Source organism: Oncorhynchus clarkii, chromosome 6 (genome assembly GCF_045791955.1).
Source record: "Oncorhynchus clarkii lewisi isolate Uvic-CL-2024 chromosome 6, UVic_Ocla_1.0, whole genome shotgun sequence".
Lineage (NCBI taxonomy): Eukaryota > Metazoa > Chordata > Actinopteri > Salmoniformes > Salmonidae > Oncorhynchus > Oncorhynchus clarkii.
Window position 1 is genome coordinate 88,240,093 of NC_092152.1, and position 22,226 is coordinate 88,262,318.

The following is a 22,226-nucleotide window of genomic DNA, read 5'->3' on the forward strand; positions in this document are numbered from 1 at the left end:
AGAGAGGGAGGAAGAGGGAGTGGAGGAGTGAGGGAGTGGGGAGAGGAGAGGGAGTGGAGAGAGAGAGTGGGGAGAGAGAGGAGAGAATGGAGGAGGGGACTACTCCTATGAGACTGAGTAAGTGAGTGCATCTGGTTAACCTCACCCTGAGAGCCGGGTGGGCCAAACTCACACATCTGAGAGACCATTTAATTGGTTCTAAAGTGGAATCTCCACCCAACCGGGGCACCGGGCAAGCTAAAACAAGATGGGTGTATATGAGGGGTAGAGGTGGGGGTACAGGGTATATGAGGGGTTAGGGGGTAGAGGTGGGGGTACAGGGTATATGAGGGGTTAGAGGTGGGGTACAGGGTATATGAGGGGTTAGGGGTAGAGGTGGGGGTACAGGGTATATGAGGGGGTAGAGGTGGGGGTACAGGGCATATAAGGGGGTAGAGGTGGGGGTACAGGGCATATAAGGGGGTAGAGGTGGGGGTACAGGGTATATGAGGGGGTAGAGGTGGGGGTACAGGGTATATAAGGGGGTAGAGGGTATATAAGGGGGTAGAGGTGGGGGTACAGGGTATATAAGGGGGTAGAGGTGTAGTGGTAACATGAGCGGGGCTAGATGTTCTGACAGCACTGCATCTTTGGTTTGTTCTCAGTGGGCTGCACCTGGATGTTGACCACATTGTTGCTAGGAGACATGTCGCTCTCCTGACGCTCTGACATCTGCTTCTGAGAGACGATTCGATAGATTTCTGATGGAGGAGAGAAGAGAGGGAGAGATGATTAGGTCATATCCAGTCTGTCTTGCCAAGATAGCAGATCAAATCAACAGGTGTGACCACACACACACACCTGTCAGAATGGTCTGGAAAGCCGTTTCAACGTTGGTGGAATCCAGGGCTGACGTCTCAAGGAAAGACAAACCGTTTTTCTCTGAAGGGACACAAACAACGTCAGAAAATAAGTTAGAGACTGTACCCGTTCTGGAACATTCCACAGGAATGAATGCATAAAAAGTGACATTAAAACATACATTTTTGTGAGACTGCAGCATCATCAATGAAGGAAAGTAAAAAATAAAAAAAACAGAAATGTATGTAGCTTTTTCAGTGCCTGACACTTGTTCAGAAACGACGAGGCATCTCTAACCTGCGAACGCCCGAGCCTCGTCGGTGGGCACGGCCCGGAGGTGACGCAGGTCACTCTTGTTGCCAACCAGCATGATGACGATGTTGGTGTCTGCATGGTCTCTCAGCTCTTTCAACCACCGTTCCACATTTTCATAGGTCAGGTGCTTGGCGATGTCATAGACCAGCAGGGCCCCCACCGCGCCTCTGTAGTACCTGCACCATGACATCATCAACAGTGGACAAAGCGGTCAATTTTATCAATAAAAGCCAGCGTACCATTATAGCCATTTTAAAAACAGGGCACAATGAGCTTTACAGTACCCCGATCTAGACCCTCCGAGAGCTTTACAGTACCCCCGGTCTAGACCCTCCGAGAGCTTTACAGTACCCCGGTCTAGACCCTCAATGAGTTTTACAGTACCCCGGTCTAGACCCTCAATGAGTTTTACAGTACCCCGGTCTAGACCCTCAATGAGCTTTACAGTACCCCGGTCTAGACCCTCAATGAGCTTTACAGTACCCCGGTCTAGACCCTCCGAGAGCTTTACAGTACCCCGGTCTAGACTCTCAAAGAGCTTTACAGTACCCCGGTCTAGACTCTCAGAGAGCTTTACAGTACCCCGGTCTAGACTCTCAGAGAGCTTTACAGTACCCCGGTCTAGACCCTCAATGAGTTTTACAGTACCCCGGTCTAGACCCTCAATGAGTTTTACAGTACCCCGGTCTAGACCCTCAATGAGCTTTACAGTACCCCGGTCTAGACCCTCAATGAGCTTTACAGTACCCCGGTCTAAACCCTCCGAGAGCTTTACAGTACCCCGGTCTAGACTCTCAAAGAGCTTTACAGTACCCCGGTCTAGACTCTCAGAGAGCTTTACAGTACCCCGGTCTAGACTCTCAGAGAGCTTTACAGTACCCCGGTCTAGACTCGCAGAGAGCTTTACAGTACCCCGGTCTAGACTCGCAGAGAGCTTTACAGTACCCCGGTCTAGACCCTCAATGAGCTTTACAGTTGACTTCCGGGTTGGATGTGCGCTGTGTTAAGAAGCAGTACGGCTGGTTGGGTTGTGTATCGGAGGACACACGACTTTCAACCTTCGTCTCTCCTGAGTCCGTACGGGAGTTGTAGCGATGAGACAAGATAGTAGCTACTAACAATTGGATACCACAAAATTGGGGAGAAAAAGGGGTAAAAAAAAAAAGAAGTGATTGGACCTTGCATCCACGACAGTGCGTGTGCTTGGCCGGTGAGCGCGTTCCTGTAATGTAATGAAACAGCAGGGAGCAGGTCTCGAGCCCGAGGTCCGGCGCGCTATCGACTGTGTGAAAGCATGCTCCTGCAGCAGGGTCGATTTCCACGCTTATAAACCATCCATTTTAAATTCAGGCTGTAACACAACAACATGTGGAACAAGTCAAGGGGTGTGAATACTTCCTGAAGGCCCTGTGGAGATTCTTCACCTCCAGCTGCACAGGTCACATGATGGTAGAAATGGTTCAAATTGATTTCAGTTTTCCTTCATTTAAATCACCACCTCTAGATTATGGCTTTATACAGCTGGTTGAGTGTGGTTTTAGTGCCAGTATCAGATTGTGGTGGTAAATAGACAGCATGCAATGCCCCAATGACCTAATGCAACGCCCTGATGGCCTAATGCAACGCCCTGATGGCCTAATGCCCCAATGGCCTAATGCAACGCCCTGATGGCCTAATGCCCTAATGCAATGCCCTGATGCAATGCCCCGATGCAATGCCCTGATGCAATGCCCTGATGCACGCAACGGCCTGGTGCAACGGCCTGATGCATTCAGTGCTCAAATCTCAGACAGCTGAACTGTGAAATGGACAATTATTGTTTTAGGAAAGTAAAAAAAACAATAAAACAATAGGCTATGAAGTTTTGCATAATGCGACACATTGAAACACAAGGAATAGTCTTATGTAATTAGTTATAGGCTGTTTTAAAGGATATGTAAATTAGGCTCATTTGACCAACATCCCTCGTTTATTGATGACGCTGGCTGCATTGGTGGACGGCCTAATGGCTTATACGCACCCAACGCAGACGGTCCTTTGTAGCTCCGTTGGTAGAGCATGGCAATGCCAGGGTCGTGGGTTCGATTCCCAGGACCACCCATAAGTTAAATGTAAAATGTAAATGGAATATATTACATGACTGTAAGTGGAGTCTGCTAAATGGAATATATTACATGACTGTAAGTGGAGTCTGCTAAATGGAATATATTACATGACTGTAAGTGGAGTCTGCTAAATGGAATATATTACATGACTAAGTGGAGTCTGCTAAATAGAATATATTAGATGACTAAGTGGGTCTGCTAAATGGAATATATTACATGACTGTAAGTGGAGTCTGCTAAATGGAATATATTACATGACTGTAAGTGGAGTCTGCTAAATGGAATATATTACATGATTAAGTGGAGTCTGCTAAATGGAATATATTACATGACTGTAAGTGGAGTCTGCTAAATGGAATATATTACATGACTAAGTGGGTCTGATAAATGGAATATATTACATGACTGTAAGTGGAGTCTGCTAAATGGAATATATTACATGACTAAATGGGTCTGCTAAATGGAATATATTACATGACTGTAAGTGGAGTCTGCTAAATGGAATATATTACATGACTGTAAGTGGAGTCTGCTAAATGGAATATATTACATGACTAAATGGGTCTGCTAAATGGAATATATTACATGACTGTAAGTGGAGTCTGCTAAATGGAATATATTACATGACTGTAAGTGGAGTCTGCTAAATGGAATATATTACATGGCTGTAAGTGGAGTCTGCTAAATAGAATATATTACATGACTGTAAGTGGAGTCTGCTAAATAGAATATATTACATGACTGTAAGTGGAGTCTGCTAAATGGAATATATTACATGACTGTAAGTGGAGTCTGCTAAATGGAATATATTACATGACTGTAAGTGGAGTCTGCTAAATGGAATATATTACATGACTGTAAGTGGAGTCTGCTAAATGGAATATATTACATATAGATGACCGGTAAATTTCTCAAAGGTTCAATAAATAAAATTCTTCCCGGTCTCTTGTCCAGCGCCAAATCTTCCTATTGTAAACTCTGGATCAGCTTTACCTTCCCCAATCCTAACGTTAACCATTAGTGGGAAAAATGATAAACTGACCCCAGATCAGCATCTAGGGGCAACTTTACCCTACAGCATACTCACGCCGAGGTGATAGCCCGGTAGCGCTCCTGTCCTGCCGTGTCCCAGATCTGAGCCTTCACCGTTTTCCCATCCACCTGGATACTGCGGGTGGCAAACTCCACTCCAATGGTGCTCTTACTTTCCAGGTTAAACTCATTCCGGGTGAAACGAGAGAGCAGGTTGCTCTTGCCAACACCCGAGTCTCCTATCAGAACCACTGGAACACAAAATTAATGTCTGATGGAGTCAATGCAATAAAAATCTTTATTGACCCCAAAGGTCAGGGTTGGATTACACACACACACTTCAATTTTTCTCTGCCTCAAGGGCCCCTACGGTTTTGGCCTCCAGGGCTTCAACCCATGTAAGCTCCTGCATTAATCAGGCCCTGCCAGAAGGTCAATGTGTAGCAATTACATGGGGATATGACATAGTTACATAACGTGTTGCTACAAGATGCCATCACATAAAATATCTGACCACCACTTTTCACTTTTGCAGTGACACTGTCACACATCCACAGTGGTGTGTAGCTAACGTTAATTCTTAGTCTTATTCGCTTTTTATGTTAAACCAACTTGAATAGAAAACAACAAAACAGATAGCCACAACAACACATGACATAAGTAAAATTTAGATTAAACAGCACAGAAAAAAAACAGGAAAGGAATAAGAATATAACATCACATTATTTATCTACGGATGAATGTAGCTAGATAATAACCAATGTTCGTTGCATGTAGCTAAGATAGCTAGATTGCTAGATTAGCTAGCCAGCTGGTTATCTCGGGAAACACCCCGACCTCACTTAATCATACAAAAGTCAGCATTGTTTAGAAACAGCTGCTAACCTATTAACGTTAGGCGTTTGGGTACCTAACGTTGCAATCCAACTGCTTCACAATTTATGTTTATAATTTATCATCAATATGTAGTTTTCGTTTAAAAAACAAATAATGTATCAGAGCTATTCACACACCTATATCATACTTCACAGACACAAATTAAAAGGTTTCACTGTTAACGTTAGCTAAACAGCTGCCTAGCTAACGTTAGCTACCTAGCTAGCTTTGATATCGAGGATCATGCTGTAATGTTACCTTTAAACAGATAATCGTATTCATCATCTCTGGTTCCCATTTTCTAAAAGATAAATAGGAGTATTTCGTTTGTATAAACTGTTTAAAATGAGACGATTTAGCAAATAGATTTTGAAACACTCAGCTAGCTAACGGCGACGGGTCTGTTTTCAGACTGACACTTCCGGGATTTTGTTGTGACGTTGGCTAGCTATGGGAGGGGGAGCAAGAAAAATGCAAACCAACGGCCGATATTCATTGCTACGATATGAATTGCAGGCACTTCAAATAAAAATGCACCAGTGAAGTAGTAGTCCGCCACAGAAAATAACCACTACAGTGCAGTGGTATTCTTATTACATAGATAACAGTTATATAAATAATAGGAATACAGTTGGAGCACGGGGTTCTATGGTGTAATGGTTAGCACTCAGGACTCTGAATCCTGCGATCCGAGTTCAAATCTCGGTAGAACCTATGTTTTTATTCTCTTAGAAACGGCGCAGATCCACAGAGAAGACATTTTCTGATGGGAGGTGCCATGAGAAAGCCGATCAAAATACACTACGTGTATAAAACATCACGAATACCTGCTCATTCCACATAACCAGGTAAATCCAGTTCAAAGCTATGAACTCCTTTCTGATGTCACCAGGAGAAGACAGGTTAAATAAGGATTTTTAAGCCTCGAGACATGGAATGTGTTTCAGTGCTTTTCAACATGTTACGGTAGTAGATGCCAGTCGCACCGGTTTGAGTGTGTCAAGAACCGCAACGCAGCTGTTTTTTTTTTTTTTACACTCAACAGTTTCCCGTGTCTACCACCCAAAGGACATAAAGACAATTTCAATCAAGAATGGTCCACCACCCAAGGGACATCCGGATAACATGACACAACTGTGGAAAGCATTGGAGTCAACATGGGCCAGCATTCCTGTGGAACGCTTTCGACACCTTGTAGAGTCTATGGCCAGACGAATTGGGGCTATTCTGAGGGCAAAAAAAAAACGGGTGTAATTTAATATTAGGACGGTGCTACCAATGTTTTGTACACTCAGTGTATACCTCCACATAAAAAAACCATGATAAAATAAAATATTGGATTTTAAGAATAATGTGATTTACCACTAGGTGGCAGAATAGTTCTGTTTAGGCTACCTTTCTAGTACTAAACTCCACGGGGGAATTATAATTATGAGAGGATCTAGGGCTAGGCTATCTACACTGAAGAAAAATATAAACGCAACATGTAAAATGTAAAACATGAGCTGAAATGAACGATCCCGGAAATGTTCCATATGCACAAAATGCGTATTTCTCTCAATTTTTTCTTCACACATTTGTTTACATCCCTGTTAGTGAGCATTTCTCTTTTGCCAAAATAATCCATCCATCTGACAGGTGTGACATATCATATGCTGGAGAAGTATGCTCTTCTCTGATGAATCCCAGTTTCAACTGTACCGGGCGGATAGCAGACGTGTATGGCGTTGTGTGTGAGAGCGGTTTGCTGATGTCAACGTTGTAAGCAGAGCGCTGCATGGGGGTGGTGGGGTTATGGTATGGGCAGGCATAAGCTACGGACGCCGAACACAATTGCATTTTATCGATGGCAATTTGAATGCACAGAGATACTGTGACCAGATCCTGAGGCCCATTGTCGTGCCATTCATCCGCCGCCATCACCTCATGTTTCAGCATGATAATGCACAGCCCCATGTCACAAGGATCTGTACACAATTCCTAGAAGCTGAAAATCTCCCAGTTCTTCCATGGCCTACATACTCACCAGACATGTCACCCATTGAGCATGTTTGGGATGCTTTGGATATATGTGTATGACAGCGTGTTCCAGTTTCTGCCAATATCCAGCAACTTTGCACAGCCATGGAAGAAGAGTGGGACAACATTCCACAGGCCACAATCAACAGCCTGATTTACTCTATGCAAAGGAGATGTTGCCCTGCATGAGGCAAATGGTGGTCACACCAGACACTGACTGGTTTTCTGATCCACACCCTGATCCACACCCCTACCTTTTCTCTGTGAGAGCATATGCATATCTGTATTCCCAGTCATGTGAAATCCATAAATGAACAGTAACTCAGTAAAATCTTTGAAATTGTTTCATTTGATTACATTAAAAACATTTAATTGTTTCATGTTGCGTTTATATTTTTGTTTTTGTCTGGGAAATTAACATTTTCAATAACACTTCACATTAAAGTATACTTACAATTATGTATAAAATGTATTATATGCATTTTATATATAGTCCTATGCATTGTAATGTATTGTACCAGTACTTGTGTAGACTTGCAAGTCAGAATCTTCACAATCAAAATGTTATAACTTAGTTTGTAATTTTTAAAAATATATATATTAGTTTATAGATAGTGTAGTTCATACATTACACAGCTATAACACAATGATATGTTGTTTTGGTGCTTCCTATAATTACATAGGGTGACCCGACAGCAGCCAAACCAAACCCGCGCGACGCAACGTATTCCCCATCACAACCAAAATGGCGGAGGACGGAGCCGGGTCGGCGCCTTGAACACAACTGGCTATAGTAGTCTATTTCTAGATATCAACGGCTCATTCAAATATTGACTGTTTTTAAAAATGCCAGTGTGTTTTTGAAGAAATCCCGCCGAAGTTGGACGACGAGTGATATCGCGTTTGCTGGTGGTGTAAGTATAATGTTAATTAAACCGTTATTTTGTGAGGAGTTGATAAGGGGTTTAGCTATGAGTTTGCTAGCTAATGTGAGGTAACCGGCCGTAGCCAGGCTAACTAGGGCGAAAGGTGTTTTATTCCAGGCTGTCACTCTCAGTTTAGTGGGATCACCCCTATGTGAATTTGAGCAGAATTCATGCAGTGAATTCACCGGATAACTGTCCAGACAGACAGTACCAGCCTCAGTGTGTCCTGCTTTTAAAGCTGCATTGTAATGGATTTAGTATCTCGTCGGCTTCTGTAATACCTTCATGCGTATGCAGATGACATGCCACAGGTTGCTGTCAGTCTGTCAAGGTGGTGGAAAACGGTGTGCATAATGAATATAGTTAGCTTTATATTCGTGCCCCAGAGCATGGAATCACGGTATGGGACCCGTTTACAGGACCCACCTGTGTGGCTATGACTATGACCCTATGCAGGGACATAAGAATTGACTGATTGGTTATATAGTGCACATTCTAGTGTCACAAATAGATTTTTTGTCCTGGACTATAATAAAGTAATGTGTGGGTCAGATAGTCTTAAAATAAAACGGAATATCTTCCTCTGTCAGATAATAATTTAAGCCGGGGGAGAAAACCATGTGTCACTTCTGCTTGGCAGAGCTATGTAGTTATTTGCAGGAGGCTTGATGGTGCGCAAACAGAGTACAACATTAAACTACCAGCTCAAGATTGAGGAAACAGGCGTCGTGGTTTTTGACTGAGGAAACAAAGTTGATCCTACTGTTTAGATTGAGCTGAAGTGAGTATAGTGGAAACGTGATTTAGATGTTGTATTCACTTGGATGTTTTGGTGGCAAAAAAGAAAGACAGTATGCTGTTTGTGCTGTGGAAACAGCTGTATGGAAAGCAGATGTGTAAAAAACGTCTCCAAATTCTTGCATACTGGAAAGATGGAGACATCAGATATGAATTAACTTTAGGCTATTAAAGATGGATTTCATTATATGGACTTCCTCACGAGAGATTAAAGTGGTGACACCATACAGGACAGACAAGTCAGATCAAATCATACCATCACACTCTGACAGGAAGATAGACACAACCTACCCCATGTGATTTGGAAACCTCACTGCCACTTATACCAGAGAGGTGTTTATATACTCACTCAGTAAACTGCACAATTCCTCTTCTGGATCCAAGTCAACAGTCTAGATTCTATCTTATCATATTCTATTTTATTCTATCCTGTGCGTCAATAAGCTAATCCTGATCAACATTGTCAGTGTTCAACACAAACTCAGTTGTCATGATTTATGGAAAATAGTAAAACAATTGTTGGAGAGAGAGAGAGAGAGAGACAGAGAGAGAGAGAGAGAGAGAGACAGAGAGAGACAGAGAGAGAGACAGAGAGAGAGAGAGAGAGAGAGAGACAGAGAGAGAGAGAGAGACAGAGACAGAGAGAGACAGAGAGAGAGACAGAGAGAGAGAGAGAGAGCGAGACAGAGCGAGACAGAGAGAGCGAGACAGAGAGAGAGAGAGTGAGACAGAGAGAGAGAGAGCGAGACAGAGAGAGAGAGAGAGAGCGAGACAGAGAGAGAGAGAGACAGAGAGAGAGAGAGAGAGTGAGACAGAGATACAGAGAGAGACAGAGAGAGAGTGAGACAGAGAGACAGAGAGAGAGAGAGAGAGAGACAGAGCGAGACAGAGAGCGAGACAGAGAGAGACAGAGAGAGAGCGAGACAGAGAGCGAGAGAGAGAGAGAGAGAGAGACAGAGAGAGAGAGAGAGAGAGAGAGAGCGAGACAGAGAGAGAGAGAGAGCGAGACAGAGAGAGACAGAGAGAGAGAGAGACAGAGAGCGAGAGAGAGAGAGAGAGAGCGAGACAGAGAGAGAGAGAGAGAGACAGAGAGAGAGAGAGAGCGAGACAGAGAGAGACAGAGACAGAGAGAGAGAGAGAGAGAGAGAGAGGACAAAACGTAAGCAGTCTACCATGCCGTGTCTGTTCCCGTTCTAACCAACAGTGTCCCTTGTATCGGAATGTTAAAAGGAGGAAAACATGTTGACCTCGCAAGGAAAAACACTGTCACACGTGAGAGAGAAATACGTGAAGGTAGTCATTCAACAGTCAAGTCCTGCTTTTGAACCACACTGCATGAAGATTAGAGTTCCGGAAGCAGGGAGTTAGAGTTCTGGAAGCAGGGAGTTAGAGTTCCGGAAGCAGGGAGTTAGAGTTCCGGAAGCAGGGCTCGGGGCCCTGGTCAAAGTAGTACACTACATAGAGAATAGGGTGCGATTTAGGACGAAGACCAAGGCCTTGCCAAAGCCCAGGGGTCCTTTCTCACTGTGCAGAGAGGCAGCAGCTGCACCACTGATGGGGTTCAAAGCAAAGGCAACACCCTGATGATAGAAGTTCAGATGTCAGTGTCCAGGGATAGGACATATTATAGGAGAACCAGACTTCATACAGGGGAACCAGTACATACATGAGAATGTAGCCTTGTCAGAATAGAATATGATGCAGAATGTAGCCTAGTCAGAATAGAAGATGATGCAGAATGTAGCCTAGTCAGAATAGAAGATGATGCAGAATGTAGCCTAGTCAGAATAGAAGATGATGCAGAATGTAGCCTAGTCAGAATAGAAGATGATGCAGAATGTAGCCTAGTCAGAATAGAAGATGATGCAGAATGTAGCCTAGTCAGAATAGAAGATGATGCAGAATGTAGCCTAGTCAGAATAGAAGATGATGCAGAATGTAGCCTAGTCAGAATAGAAGATGATGCAGAATGTAGAGTAGTCAGAATAGAAGATGATGCAGAATGTAGCCTAGTCAGAATAGAAGATGATGCAGAATGTAGGCTACGAGAAAGACTATTAGATTTCTGTCTTCTTCAGAAAAGCTAACAGATATCAAATCAAATCAAATTTTATTTGTCACATCTGCCGAATACAACCTTACAGTGAAATGCTTACTTATAAGCCCTTAACCAACAATGCAGTTTTAAGAAAATAAGATTAACAAATACTTAAAGAGCAGCAGTAAATAACAATAGTGGGGCTGTATATAGGGGGTACCAGTACAGAGTCAATGTGGAGGCTGTATATAGGGGGTACCAGTACAGAGTCAATGTGGAGGCTGTATATAGGGGGTACCAGTACAGAGTCAATGTGGAGGCTGTATATAGGGGGTACCAGTACAGAGTCAATGTGCGGGGGCACCGGTGTCGAGGTAATTGAGGTAATATGTACATGTAGGTAGAGTTATTAAAGTGACTATGCATAGATTATAAACAGAGAGTAGCAGCAGCGTTCTGGGGGGACAATGTAAATAGTCTGGGTAGCCATTTGATTAGCTGTTCCGGAGTCTTAGGTGGTAGAAGCTATTTAGGAACCTATTGGACCTAGACTTGGCGCTCCGGTACCGCTTGCCGTGCGGTAGCAGAGAGAACAGTCTATGTCTGGGATGGGAGGTTGGAAATAGACACATAACATCGGATGGACTGCTTTAGATTGGGAAACAAACCAAAGAAATGGTAATTTCACAGGCTTAGATTAACATTGACTCAGGGATTGCAAAACAGAAACATCAATTAGGCCTAGGCTAAATCTGGGAACAGAGTATGTTGTAATGTATTAGGTCTACAAATGGGCAGGGTGTCTCCTGAATGTCAGTGGGTGGGCTGTTTTTACACTCTTGTTAGGGCTGGCTGGCTGTGTGTTGGGTGGGTGGCTGGCTGGCTGTGTGTTGGGTGGGTGGCTGGCTGGCTGGCTGGCTGGCTGGCTGGCTGTATGTTGGTTGGGTGGGTGGCTGGCTGGCTGTCTGGCTGGCTGTGTGTTGGGTGGCTGGCTGTCTGGCTGGCTGTGTGGTGGGTGGCTAGCTGGCTGTCTGTCTGTGTGTTGGCTGGCTGGCTCTCTGGCTGGCTGTGTGTTGAGTGGGCTGTGGTCTCAGAGGATTGATGTAACAGCACTAAGTCCTGACCAGCCTTTAAGTAAAGGGGTTTAATAGTCACTTACTGGCAGATGCAAACATTGGTCTTACAGGGTGTTTGTCATTACAAACCCTGTTACTGTCTATGTCATCTGTAATATCACATAAACCATTGGGCTAAGCTGGGCTATAGGCCTATGCCATGTTCTATCCCAGTAACCATTGGTTTAGGTAGGGCTAGGTTCCATACAGTAACCATTGGTTTAGGCAGGGCTAGGTTCCATACAGTAACCATTGGTTTAGGCAGGGCTAGGTTACATACAGTAACCATTGGTTTAGGCAGAGCTAGGTTACATACAGTAACCATTGGTTTAGGCAGGGCTAGGTTACGTACAGTAACCATTGGTTTAGGCAGGGCTAGGTTCCATACAGTAACCATTGGTTTAGGCAGGGCTAGGTTCCATACAGTAACCATTGGTTTAGGCAGGGCTAGGTTACATACAGTAACCATTGGTTTAGGCAGAGCTAGGTTACATACAGTAACCATTGGTTTAGGCAGGGCTAGGTTACGTACAGTAACCATTGGTTTAGGCAGGGCTAGGTTACGTACAGTAACCATTGGTTTAGGCAGGGCTAGGTTCCATACAGTAACCATTGGTTTAGGCAGGGCTAGGTTACGTACAGTAACCATTGGTTTAGGCAGAGCTAGGTTACATACAGTAACCATTGGTTTAGGCAGGGCTAGGTTACGTACAGTAACCATTGGTTTAGGCAGGGCTAGGTTACGTACAGTAACCATTGGTTTAGGCAGGGCTAGGTTACATACAGTAACCATTGGTTTAGGCAGGGCTAGGTTACGTACAGTAACCATTGGTTTAGGCAGGGCTAGGTTCCATACAGTAACCGTTGGTTTAGGCAGGGCTAGGTTACATACAGTAACCATTGGTTTAGGCAGGGCTAGGTTACGTACAGTAACCATTGGTTTAGGCAGGGCTAGGTTACATTACATTTCCATCCCAGTAACCATTGGTTTAGGCAGGGCTAGGTTACATTACATTTCCATCCCAGTAACCATTGGTTTAGGCAGGGCTAGGTTACATTACATTTCCATCCCAGTAACCATTGGTTTAGGCAGGGCTAGGTTACATTACATTTCCATCCCAGTAACCATTGGTTTAGGCAGGGCTAGGTTACATACAGTAACCATTGGTTTAGGCAGGGCTAGGTTACATTACATTTCCATCCCAGTAACCATTGGTTTAGGCAGGGCTAGGTTACATACAGTAACCATTGGTTTAGGCAGGGCTAGGTTACGTACAGTAACCATTGGTTTAGGCAGGGCTAGGTTCCATACAGTAACCATTGGTTTAGGCAGGGCTAGGTTACGTACAGTAACCATTGGTTTAGGCAGAGCTAGGTTACATACAGTAACCATTGGTTTAGGCAGGGCTAGGTTACGTACAGTAACCATTGGTTTAGGCAGGGCTAGGTTACGTACAGTAACCATTGGTTTAGGCAGGGCTAGGTTACGTACAGTAACCATTGGTTTAGGCAGGGCTAGGTTACGTACAGTAACCATTGGTTTAGGCAGGGCTAGGTTACGTACAGTAACCATTGGTTTAGGCAGGGCTAGGTTACATACAGTAACCATTGGTTTAGGCAGGGCTAGGTTACGTACAGTAACCATTGGTTTAGGCAGGGCTAGGTTACGTACAGTAACCATTGGTTTAGGCAGGGCTAGGTTACGTACAGTAACCATTGGTTTAGGCAGGGCTAGGTTACGTACAGTAACCATTGGTTTAGGCAGGGCTAGGTTACGTACAGTAACCATTGGTTTAGGCAGGGCTAGGTTCCATACAGTAACCGTTGGTTTAGGCAGGGCTAGGTTACATACAGTAACCATTGGTTTAGGCAGGGCTAGGTTACGTACAGTAACCATTGGTTTAGGCAGGGCTAGGTTACATACAGTAACCATTGGTTTAGGCAGGGCTAGGTTACGTACAGTAACCATTGGTTTAGGCAGGGCTAGGTTCCATACAGTAACCGTTGGTTTAGGCAGGGCTAGGTTACATACAGTAACCATTGGTTTAGGCAGGGCTAGGTTACGTACAGTAACCATTGGTTTAGGCAGGGCTAGGTTCCATACAGTAACCATTGGTTTAGGCAGGGCTAGGTTCCATACAGTAACCATTGGTTTAGGCAGGGCTAGGTTACATACAGTAACCATTGGTTTAGGCAGGGCTAGGTTACGTACAGTAACCATTGGTTTAGGCAGAGCTAGGTTACGTACAGTAACCATTGGTTTAGGCAGGGCTAGGTTACGTACAGTAACCATTGGTTTAGGCAGAGCTAGGTTACATACAGTAACCATTGGTTTAGGCAGAGCTAGGTTACGTACAGTAACCATTGGTTTAGGCAGGGCTAGGTTACGTACAGTAACCATTGGTTTAGGCAGGGCTAGGTTACATACCCATTGGTTTAGGCAGAGCTAGGTTACATACAGTAACCATTGGTTTAGGCAGAGCTAGGTTACGTACAGTAACCATTGGTTTAGGCAGGGCTAGGTTACATACAGTAACCATTGGTTTAGGCAGGGCTAGGTTACATACCCATTGGTTTAGGCAGGGCTAGGTTACATACCCATTGGTTTAGGCAGGGCTAGGTTACATACCCATTGGTTTAGGCAGGGCTAGGTTACATACCCATTGGTTTAGGCAGGGCTAGGTTACATACAGTAACCATTGGTTTAGGCAGGGCTAGGTTACATACAGTAACCATTGGTTTAGGCAGGGCTAGGTTACATACAGTAACCATTGGTTTAGGCAGGGCTAGGTTACATACAGTAACCATTGGTTTAGGCAGGGCTAGGTTACGTACAGTAACCATTGGTTTAGGCAGGGCTAGGTTACATACCCATTGGTTTAGGCAGGGCTAGGTTACATACAGTAACCATTGGTTTAGGCAGGGCTAGGTTACGTACAGTAACCATTGGTTTAGGCAGGGCTAGGTTACATACAGTAACCATTGGTTTAGGCAGGGCTAGGTTACATACAGTAACCATTGGTTTAGGCAGGGCTAGGTTACATACCCATTGGTTTAGGCAGGGCTAGGTTACATACCCATTGGTTTAGGCAGGGCTAGGTTACATACCCATTGGTTTAGGCAGGGCTAGGTTACATACCCATTGGTTTAGGCAGGGCTAGGTTACATACCCATTGGTTTAGGCAGGGCTAGGTTACATACAGTAACCATTGGTTTAGGCAGGGCTAGGTTACATACAGTAACCATTGGTTTAGGCAGGGCTAGGTTACATACCCATTGGTTTAGGCAGGGCTAGGTTACATACCCATTGGTTTAGGCAGGGCTAGGTTACATACCCATTGGTTTAGGCAGGGCTAGGTTACATACCCATTGGTTTAGGCAGGGCTAGGTTACATACCCATTGGTTTAGGCAGGGCTAGGTTACATACCCATTGGTTTAGGCAGGGCTAGGTTACATACAGTAACCATTGGTTTAGGCAGGGCTAGGTTACATACCCATTGGTTTAGGCAGGGCTAGGTTACATACCCATTGGTTTAGGCAGGGCTAGGTTACATACCCATTGGTTTTGTAAAACATAGGCGGGCAGCAGTGATACACACATTTTACATGAGAAATCAAATCAAATGTTATTTCTCAAACGCGCCGAATACAACAGGTTAAATAAAGGTTAAATAAAGAAATACAGTGAAATGCTGACTTACAAGCCCTTAACCAACAAGGCAGTTCAAGAAATAGAGTTAATAAAATATTTACTAAATAAACTAAAGTGAAAAATTAAATAAAAATACGTTAAAAGTAACACATTAAAATTACATAACAATAACGAGGCTCTGTACAGGAGGTACCGGCACTGAGTCAGTGTGCTGGGGTACAGGTAACGAGGCTCTGTACAGGAGGTACCGGTACTGGGTCAGTGTGCTGGGGTACAGGTAACGAGGCTCTGTACAGGATGTACCGGTACTGGGTCAGCTTGCGGGGGTACAGGTAACGAGGCTCTGTACAGGAGGTACCGGTACTGAGTCAGTGTGCTGGGGTACAGGTAACGAGGCTCTGTACAGGAGGTACCGGTACTGAGTCAGTGTGCTGGGGTACAGGTAACGAGGCTCTGTACAGGAGGTACTAGTACTGGGTCAGTGTGCTGGGGTACAGGTAACGAGGCTCTGTACAGGAGGTACCGGTACTGGGTCAGTGTGCTGGGGTACAGGTAACAAGGCTCTGTACAGGAGGTACCGGTACTGGGTCAGCTTGCGGGGGTACAGGTAACGAGGCTCTGTACAGGAGGTACCGGTACTGGGTCAGTGTGCTGGGGTACAGGTAACGAGGCTCTGTACAGGAGGTACCGGTACTGGGTCAGTGTGCGGGGGTACAGGTAACAAGACTCTGTACAGGAGGTACCGGTACTGGGTCAGTGTGCGGGGGTACAGGTAACGAGGCTCTGTACAGGAGGTACCGGTACTGAGTTAATGTGCTGGGGTACAGGTTGGTTGAGGTAAATTGTAAAGTTACGAGGCATAGATAATAAACAGCGAGTAGCAGCAGTGTAAAAACAAAGGGGGGGTCAATGTAAATTTAATTAATTGTTCAGGCATAATGGGACCCAAGAGTTTTGATGATCATCCAGGTGCTTTTTGACGAACTTTAGTAAACTTTTTGGACGACGTGTGTCCCGTTATGCCTGTGTCCCTGGTGAAAACCAAACAGTGCATTCCCACAGTAAGAACCTCATACCAACAGATAAGCATGGTGGTGGTAGTGTGATGGTTTGGGGAAGGCTTTGCTGCCTCAGGACCTGGACGACTTGTCTTAATTAACTTTGTTAATTAAATAAATAAAAATAAGTATACATTTTTTTAATGTTATTTGTAAACTCAGGTTCCCTTGATCTAATATTAGGTTTTGGTTGAAGATCTGTTAACATTCAGTTTCAAAAATATGTAAAAAAATAGCGAAAATCAGAAAGGGGGTAAATACTTTTTCACGGCGCTGTAACTTAGATTTCAGTTCCAGTTCCCCTTACAGAGTAGTCCATAATTTAGCCACACGTTCCTCTTGTGTTGGTCTTGTTTACCATCTTCCTGGTATTGATCTTGGCTATTGAATTTGCTCTGGGAAAAGAAGATGAACTTAATGGCCTGCATCTTTACTTGCCAAACTGAGGGAAAGTCTGTCTTAATGGCCTGCATCTTTACCTGCTATTACTGAGGGAAAGTCTGTCTTAATGGCCTGCATCTTTACCTGCTGTTACTGAGGGAAAGTCTGTCTTAATGACCTGCATCTTTACCTGCTATTACTGAGGGAAAGTCTGTCTTAATGGCCTGCATCTTTACTTGCTATTACTGAGGGAAAGTCTGTCTTAATGACCTGCATCTTTACTTGCTATTACTGAGGGAAAGTCTGTCTTAATGACCTGCATCTTTACCAGCTATTACTGAGGGAAAGTCTGTCTTAATGGCCTGCATCTTTACTTGCTATTACTGAGGGAAAGTCTGTCTTAATGACCTGCATCTTTACTTGCTATTACTGAGGGAAAGTCTGTCTTAATGGCCTGCATCTTTACCTGCTATTACTGAGGGAAAGTCTGTCTTAATGACCTGCATCTTTACCTGCTATTACTGAGGGAAAGTCTGTCTTAATGGCCTGCATCTTTACCAGCTACTACTGAGGGAAAGTCTGTCTTAATGGCCTGCATCTTTACCTGCTATTACTGAGGGAAAGTCTGTCTTAATGGCCTGCATCTTTACCTGCTATTACTGAGGGAAAGTCTGTCTTAATGGCCTGCATCTTTACCAGCTACTACTGAGGGAAAGTCTGTCTTAATGGCCTGCATCTTTACCAGTTATTACTGAGGGAAAGTCTGTCTTAATGACCTGCATCTTTACCTGCTATTACTGAGGGAAAGTCTGTCTTAATGACCTGCATCTTTACTTGCTATTACCGAGGGAAAGTCTGTCTTAATGGCCTGCATCTTTACCTGCTATTACTGAGGGAAAGTCTGTCTTAATGGCCTGCATCTTTACCAGCTACTACTGAGGGAAAGTCTGTCTTAATGGCCTGCATCTTTACCAGTTATTACTGAGGGAAAGTCTGTCTTAATGACCTGCATCTTTACCTGCTATTACTGAGGGAAAGTCTGTCTTAATGACCTGCATCTTTACTTGCTATTACCGAGGGAAAGTCTGTCTTAATGGCCTGCATCTTTACCTGCTATTACTGAGGGAAAGTCTGTCTTAATGGCCTGCATCTTTACTTGCTATTACTGAGGGAAAGTCTGTCTTAATGGCCTGCATCTTTACTTGCTATTACCGAGGGAAAGTCTGTCTTAATGGCCTGCATCTTTACCAGTTATTACTGAGGGAAAGTCTGTCTTAATGGCCTGCATCTTTACCTGCTATTACTGAGGGAAAGTCTGTCTTAATGGCCTGCATCTTTACCAGCTACTACTGAGGGAAAGTCTGTCTTAATGGCCTGCATCTTTACCAGTTATTACTGAGGGAAAGTCTGTCTTAATAACTTGCATCTTTACCAGCTACTACAGCTACTACTACTTCCTCACCTGCCTCCATCCCTATGTTGTGCATTAATAGATCCCTGGACTGAATGAATCTCAATTAGAGCTCCTCTTTAATTGAAATTCCACCGTGATAAAGTTAACAGGAATTCAATTAACTCCAGGAGTCTCAAACTGGAAAAAACAGAGATAGAGGAGAGGAGAGGATTTGCATTTTCCTCCCCCACAAAAAAAATTATCTCTGTTTTTCCTGTTCCCCCCACCCCCGCTTCTCTCTGATTGGGTTAAATAGGGAAGACACATTTCGGTTGAATGCATTCAGTCGTTCAACTGACTATGTGTTTCCTTTAATTTCTCTATTACACAGAACAGGGGATGGGGAGCTTATTAAGGTGAAAGCAATTGGCTGTCTTCACCTTCTGATGAGTCACAAAATCAAAGCACCTACTGGCGCTTCCCAAAGCAAAGAGCTGCCTGTGAATTGAAAAACACGCCAGGACAACAACAAAAAAAGCCACAAGGATTTCGCAAACCTGTTGGCTGCCTTGCCTTGAAGCCTTAAGCTCTCTGAAGAATGGTTTTCTGCCAGGTAGTGAGGGAATTATCTAGGGTACGTCCCAGATGGAACCCTATTCTCTGTGTAGTGAAGAGCCCTGGTCTACAGTAGTGATGGATACCTAGAGTGGGTATGAAGGACCGGTACCTAGAGTGGGTATGAAGGACCGGGACCTAGAGTGGGTATGAAGGACCGGGACCTAGAGTGGGTATGAAGGATGGATACCTAGAGGGGGTATGAAGGATGGATACCCAGGATGGATACCTAGAGTGGGTATGAAGGACCGGTACCTAGAGTGGGTATGAAGGATGGATACCTAGAGTGGGTATGAAGGACCGGTACCTAGGGTGGGTATGAAGGACCGGTACCTAGAGTGGGTATGAAGGATGGATACCTAGAGTGGGTATGAAGGACCGGTACCTAGAGTGGGTATGAAGGATGGATACCTAGAGTGGGTATGAAGGACTGGTACCTAGAGTGGGTATGAAGGATGGATACCTAGGGTGGGTATGAAGGATGGATACCTAGAGTGGGTATGAAGGATAGATACCTAGAGTGGGTATGAAGGATAGATACCTAGGGTGGGTATAAAGGACCGGTACCTAGAGTGGGTATGAAGGACCGGTACCTAGAGTGGGTATGAAGGATAGATACCTAGAGTGGGTATGAAGGACCGGTACCTAGAGTGGGTATGAAGGATGGATACCTAGAGTGGGTATGAAGGACTGGTACCTAGAGAGGGTATGAAGGACTGGTACCTTGAGTGGGTATGAAGGATAGATACCTAGAGTGGGTATGAAGGATAGATACCTAGGGTGGGTATAAAGGACCGGTACCTAGAGTGGGTATGAAGGACCGGTACCTAGAGTGGGTATGAAGGATAGATACCTAGAGTGGGTATGAAGGACCGGTACCTAGAGTGGGTATGAAGGACCGGTACCTAGAGCGGGTATGAAGGACCGGTACCTAGAGTGGGTATGAAGGATAGATACCTAGAGTGGGTATGAATGATGGATACCTAGAGTGGGTATGAAGGATGGATACCTAGGGTGGGTATGAAGGACCGGTACCTAGAGTGGGTATGAAGGACCGGTACCTAGAGTGGGTATGAAGGATAGATACCTAGGGTGGGTATAAAGGACCGGTACCTAGAGTGGGTATGAAGGACCGGTACCTAGAGTGGGTATGAAGGATAGATACCTAGAGTGGGTATGAAGGTTAGATACCTAGAGTGGGTATGAAGGATAGATACCTAGAGTGGGTATGAAGGTTAGATACCTAGAGTGTGTATGAAGGATAGATACCTAGAGTGGGTATGAAGGATGGATACCTTGAGTGGGTATGAAGGATAGATACCTAGAGTGGGTATGAAGGATGGATACCTAGAGTGGGTATGAAGGATAGATACCTAGAGTGGGTATGAAGGACCGGGACCTAGAGTGGGTATGAAGGATGGATACCTAGAGTGGGTATGAAGGATGGATACCTAGAGTGGGTATGAAGGACCGGGACCTAGAGTGGGTATGAATGATGGATACCTAGAGTGGGTATGAAGGATAGATACCCAGGATAGATACCTAGGGTGGGTATGAAGGATAGATACCTAGAGTGGGTATGAAGGATATATACCTAGAGTGGGTATGAAGGATGGATACCTAAAGTGGGTATGAAGGATGGATACCTAGAGTGGGTATGAAGGATAGATACCTAGAGTGGGTATGAAGGATAGATACCTAAAGTGGGTATGAAGGATGGATACCTAGAGTGGGTATGAAGGATATATACCTAGAGTGGGTATGAAGGATGGATACCTAGAGTGGGTATGAAGGATGGATACCTAGAGTGGGTATGAAGGATGGATACCTAGAGTGGGTATGAAGGATGGATACCTAGGGTGGGTATGAAGAATGGATACCTAGAGTGGGTATGAAGAATTAAGTGATTTCTGGATCATTCTTTCTGACGTACTCTCACTCTATATCTATAACTTTGTTTCTATAACTCTATAACTCTGTTTCTATAACTCTATAACTCGGTTTCTATAACTCTATAACTCTGTTTATATAACTCTATAGCTCTGTTTCTATAACTCTATAACTCTGTTTCTATAACTCTATAACTCTGTATCTATAACTCTATAACTCTGTTTCTAGAACTCTGTTTCTAAAGCTCTGCACTGATGCTGGAGTCTTGTGTTTGGGGAAACCCAGAATATAGCTTTAGCCTATGCCAATATGCCAGAGTAGACAGAACGGGTTGTTACTTTAAGTCTCTGTGTCTCTCTAAGGACATAAGAACCTGGCTTAAAGACTTAAAGTCCTTCCATCCATATTACATCAGCTGGAGAAAAGGAAGTAGGCGAGCTGGTGAACCACCCACTTACTGTGTTATTACCCCACAGTGTTGGTTACTTTACTGCAGTCACTTTGGGAATGAAAAAAAAAGACCCCAATAGCTTAATGTAGCTGTGTCCCTGTAGCAGGGCACAATAGCCTGTGTCTAGCATCCCCGAAGGGACAGATAGCGTGACTGTAAGGTCAACAATACATCAGTATAAAGCTCGTCTTTTATCATTATTCCTGATGCACTATGAGTTAGGGCAGGGAATTAACAGGGACCTCTCCATACAATATTATCACCATGTTTAGGTACCGAACCGACGATACGATATGTGTTGTGATTCTATATGTGTTGTGATTCTATATGTAGTGTGATTCTATATGTATTGTGATTCAATACTGTGATTTTATTGCGATTCGATGTTCCAACCACATTGTTCACTACATGTCTGCTGCAGAGAGACGAGAGAGAGTCATGAGAAAACTAGTTTTGATCCGTCATGGACATAAAAGTGCTGAAAACGTGTTGGCTCACTATTTAATAAGTTTGGGCGCAGGTACAGCCGACTAGCACTAGCTAACGCTACCTACAGAAGCCAAAAACCTCAAATATCAATATACAACATGTGAACACCTGCTCTTCAAACAGCTCATTCCAAAACTCATGGGCATTAAAATGGAGTTGGTCCCCTCCCTTTGCTGCTATAACAGCCTCTGCTCTGCCGGGAAGGCTTTCCACTAGATGTTGTAACATTGCT

The 22,226-nt window shown here is 44.3% G+C and overlaps 2 protein-coding genes and 1 non-coding gene across 3 annotated transcripts in view; 2 read left to right on the forward strand and 1 right to left on the reverse strand.

The window, feature by feature from the left end:
• Positions 1-493: 493 nt before the first annotated feature.
• Positions 494-5,600, reverse strand: LOC139412276 (ras-related protein Rab-11A). Its single transcript, XM_071159117.1, has 5 exons — positions 5,427-5,600; positions 4,348-4,543; positions 1,138-1,331; positions 841-921; positions 494-740 (listed from the first exon to the last, which is right to left on the reverse strand). The coding sequence occupies exons 1-5, from the start codon at positions 5,464-5,466 to the stop codon at positions 604-606; spliced, it is 648 nt and encodes a 215-aa protein (XP_071015218.1). The 5' UTR covers positions 5,467-5,600; the 3' UTR covers positions 494-603.
• Positions 5,601-5,810: 210 nt separating this feature from the next.
• trnaq-cug (transfer RNA glutamine (anticodon CUG)) lies at positions 5,811-5,882 on the forward strand. The gene has a single exon. It is a non-coding gene; the product is annotated as a tRNA-Gln (tRNA).
• A 2,057-nt stretch (positions 5,883-7,939) lies between these two features.
• LOC139411771 (C-myc promoter-binding protein-like) overlaps positions 7,940-22,226 on the forward strand; it is a 151,232-nt gene continuing 136,945 nt past the window's right edge. The window contains exon 1 of the mRNA XM_071158504.1: positions 7,940-8,101. The gene's annotated coding sequence lies outside the window, so the exon portion shown is untranslated. The remainder of the gene's footprint in view (positions 8,102-22,226) is intronic.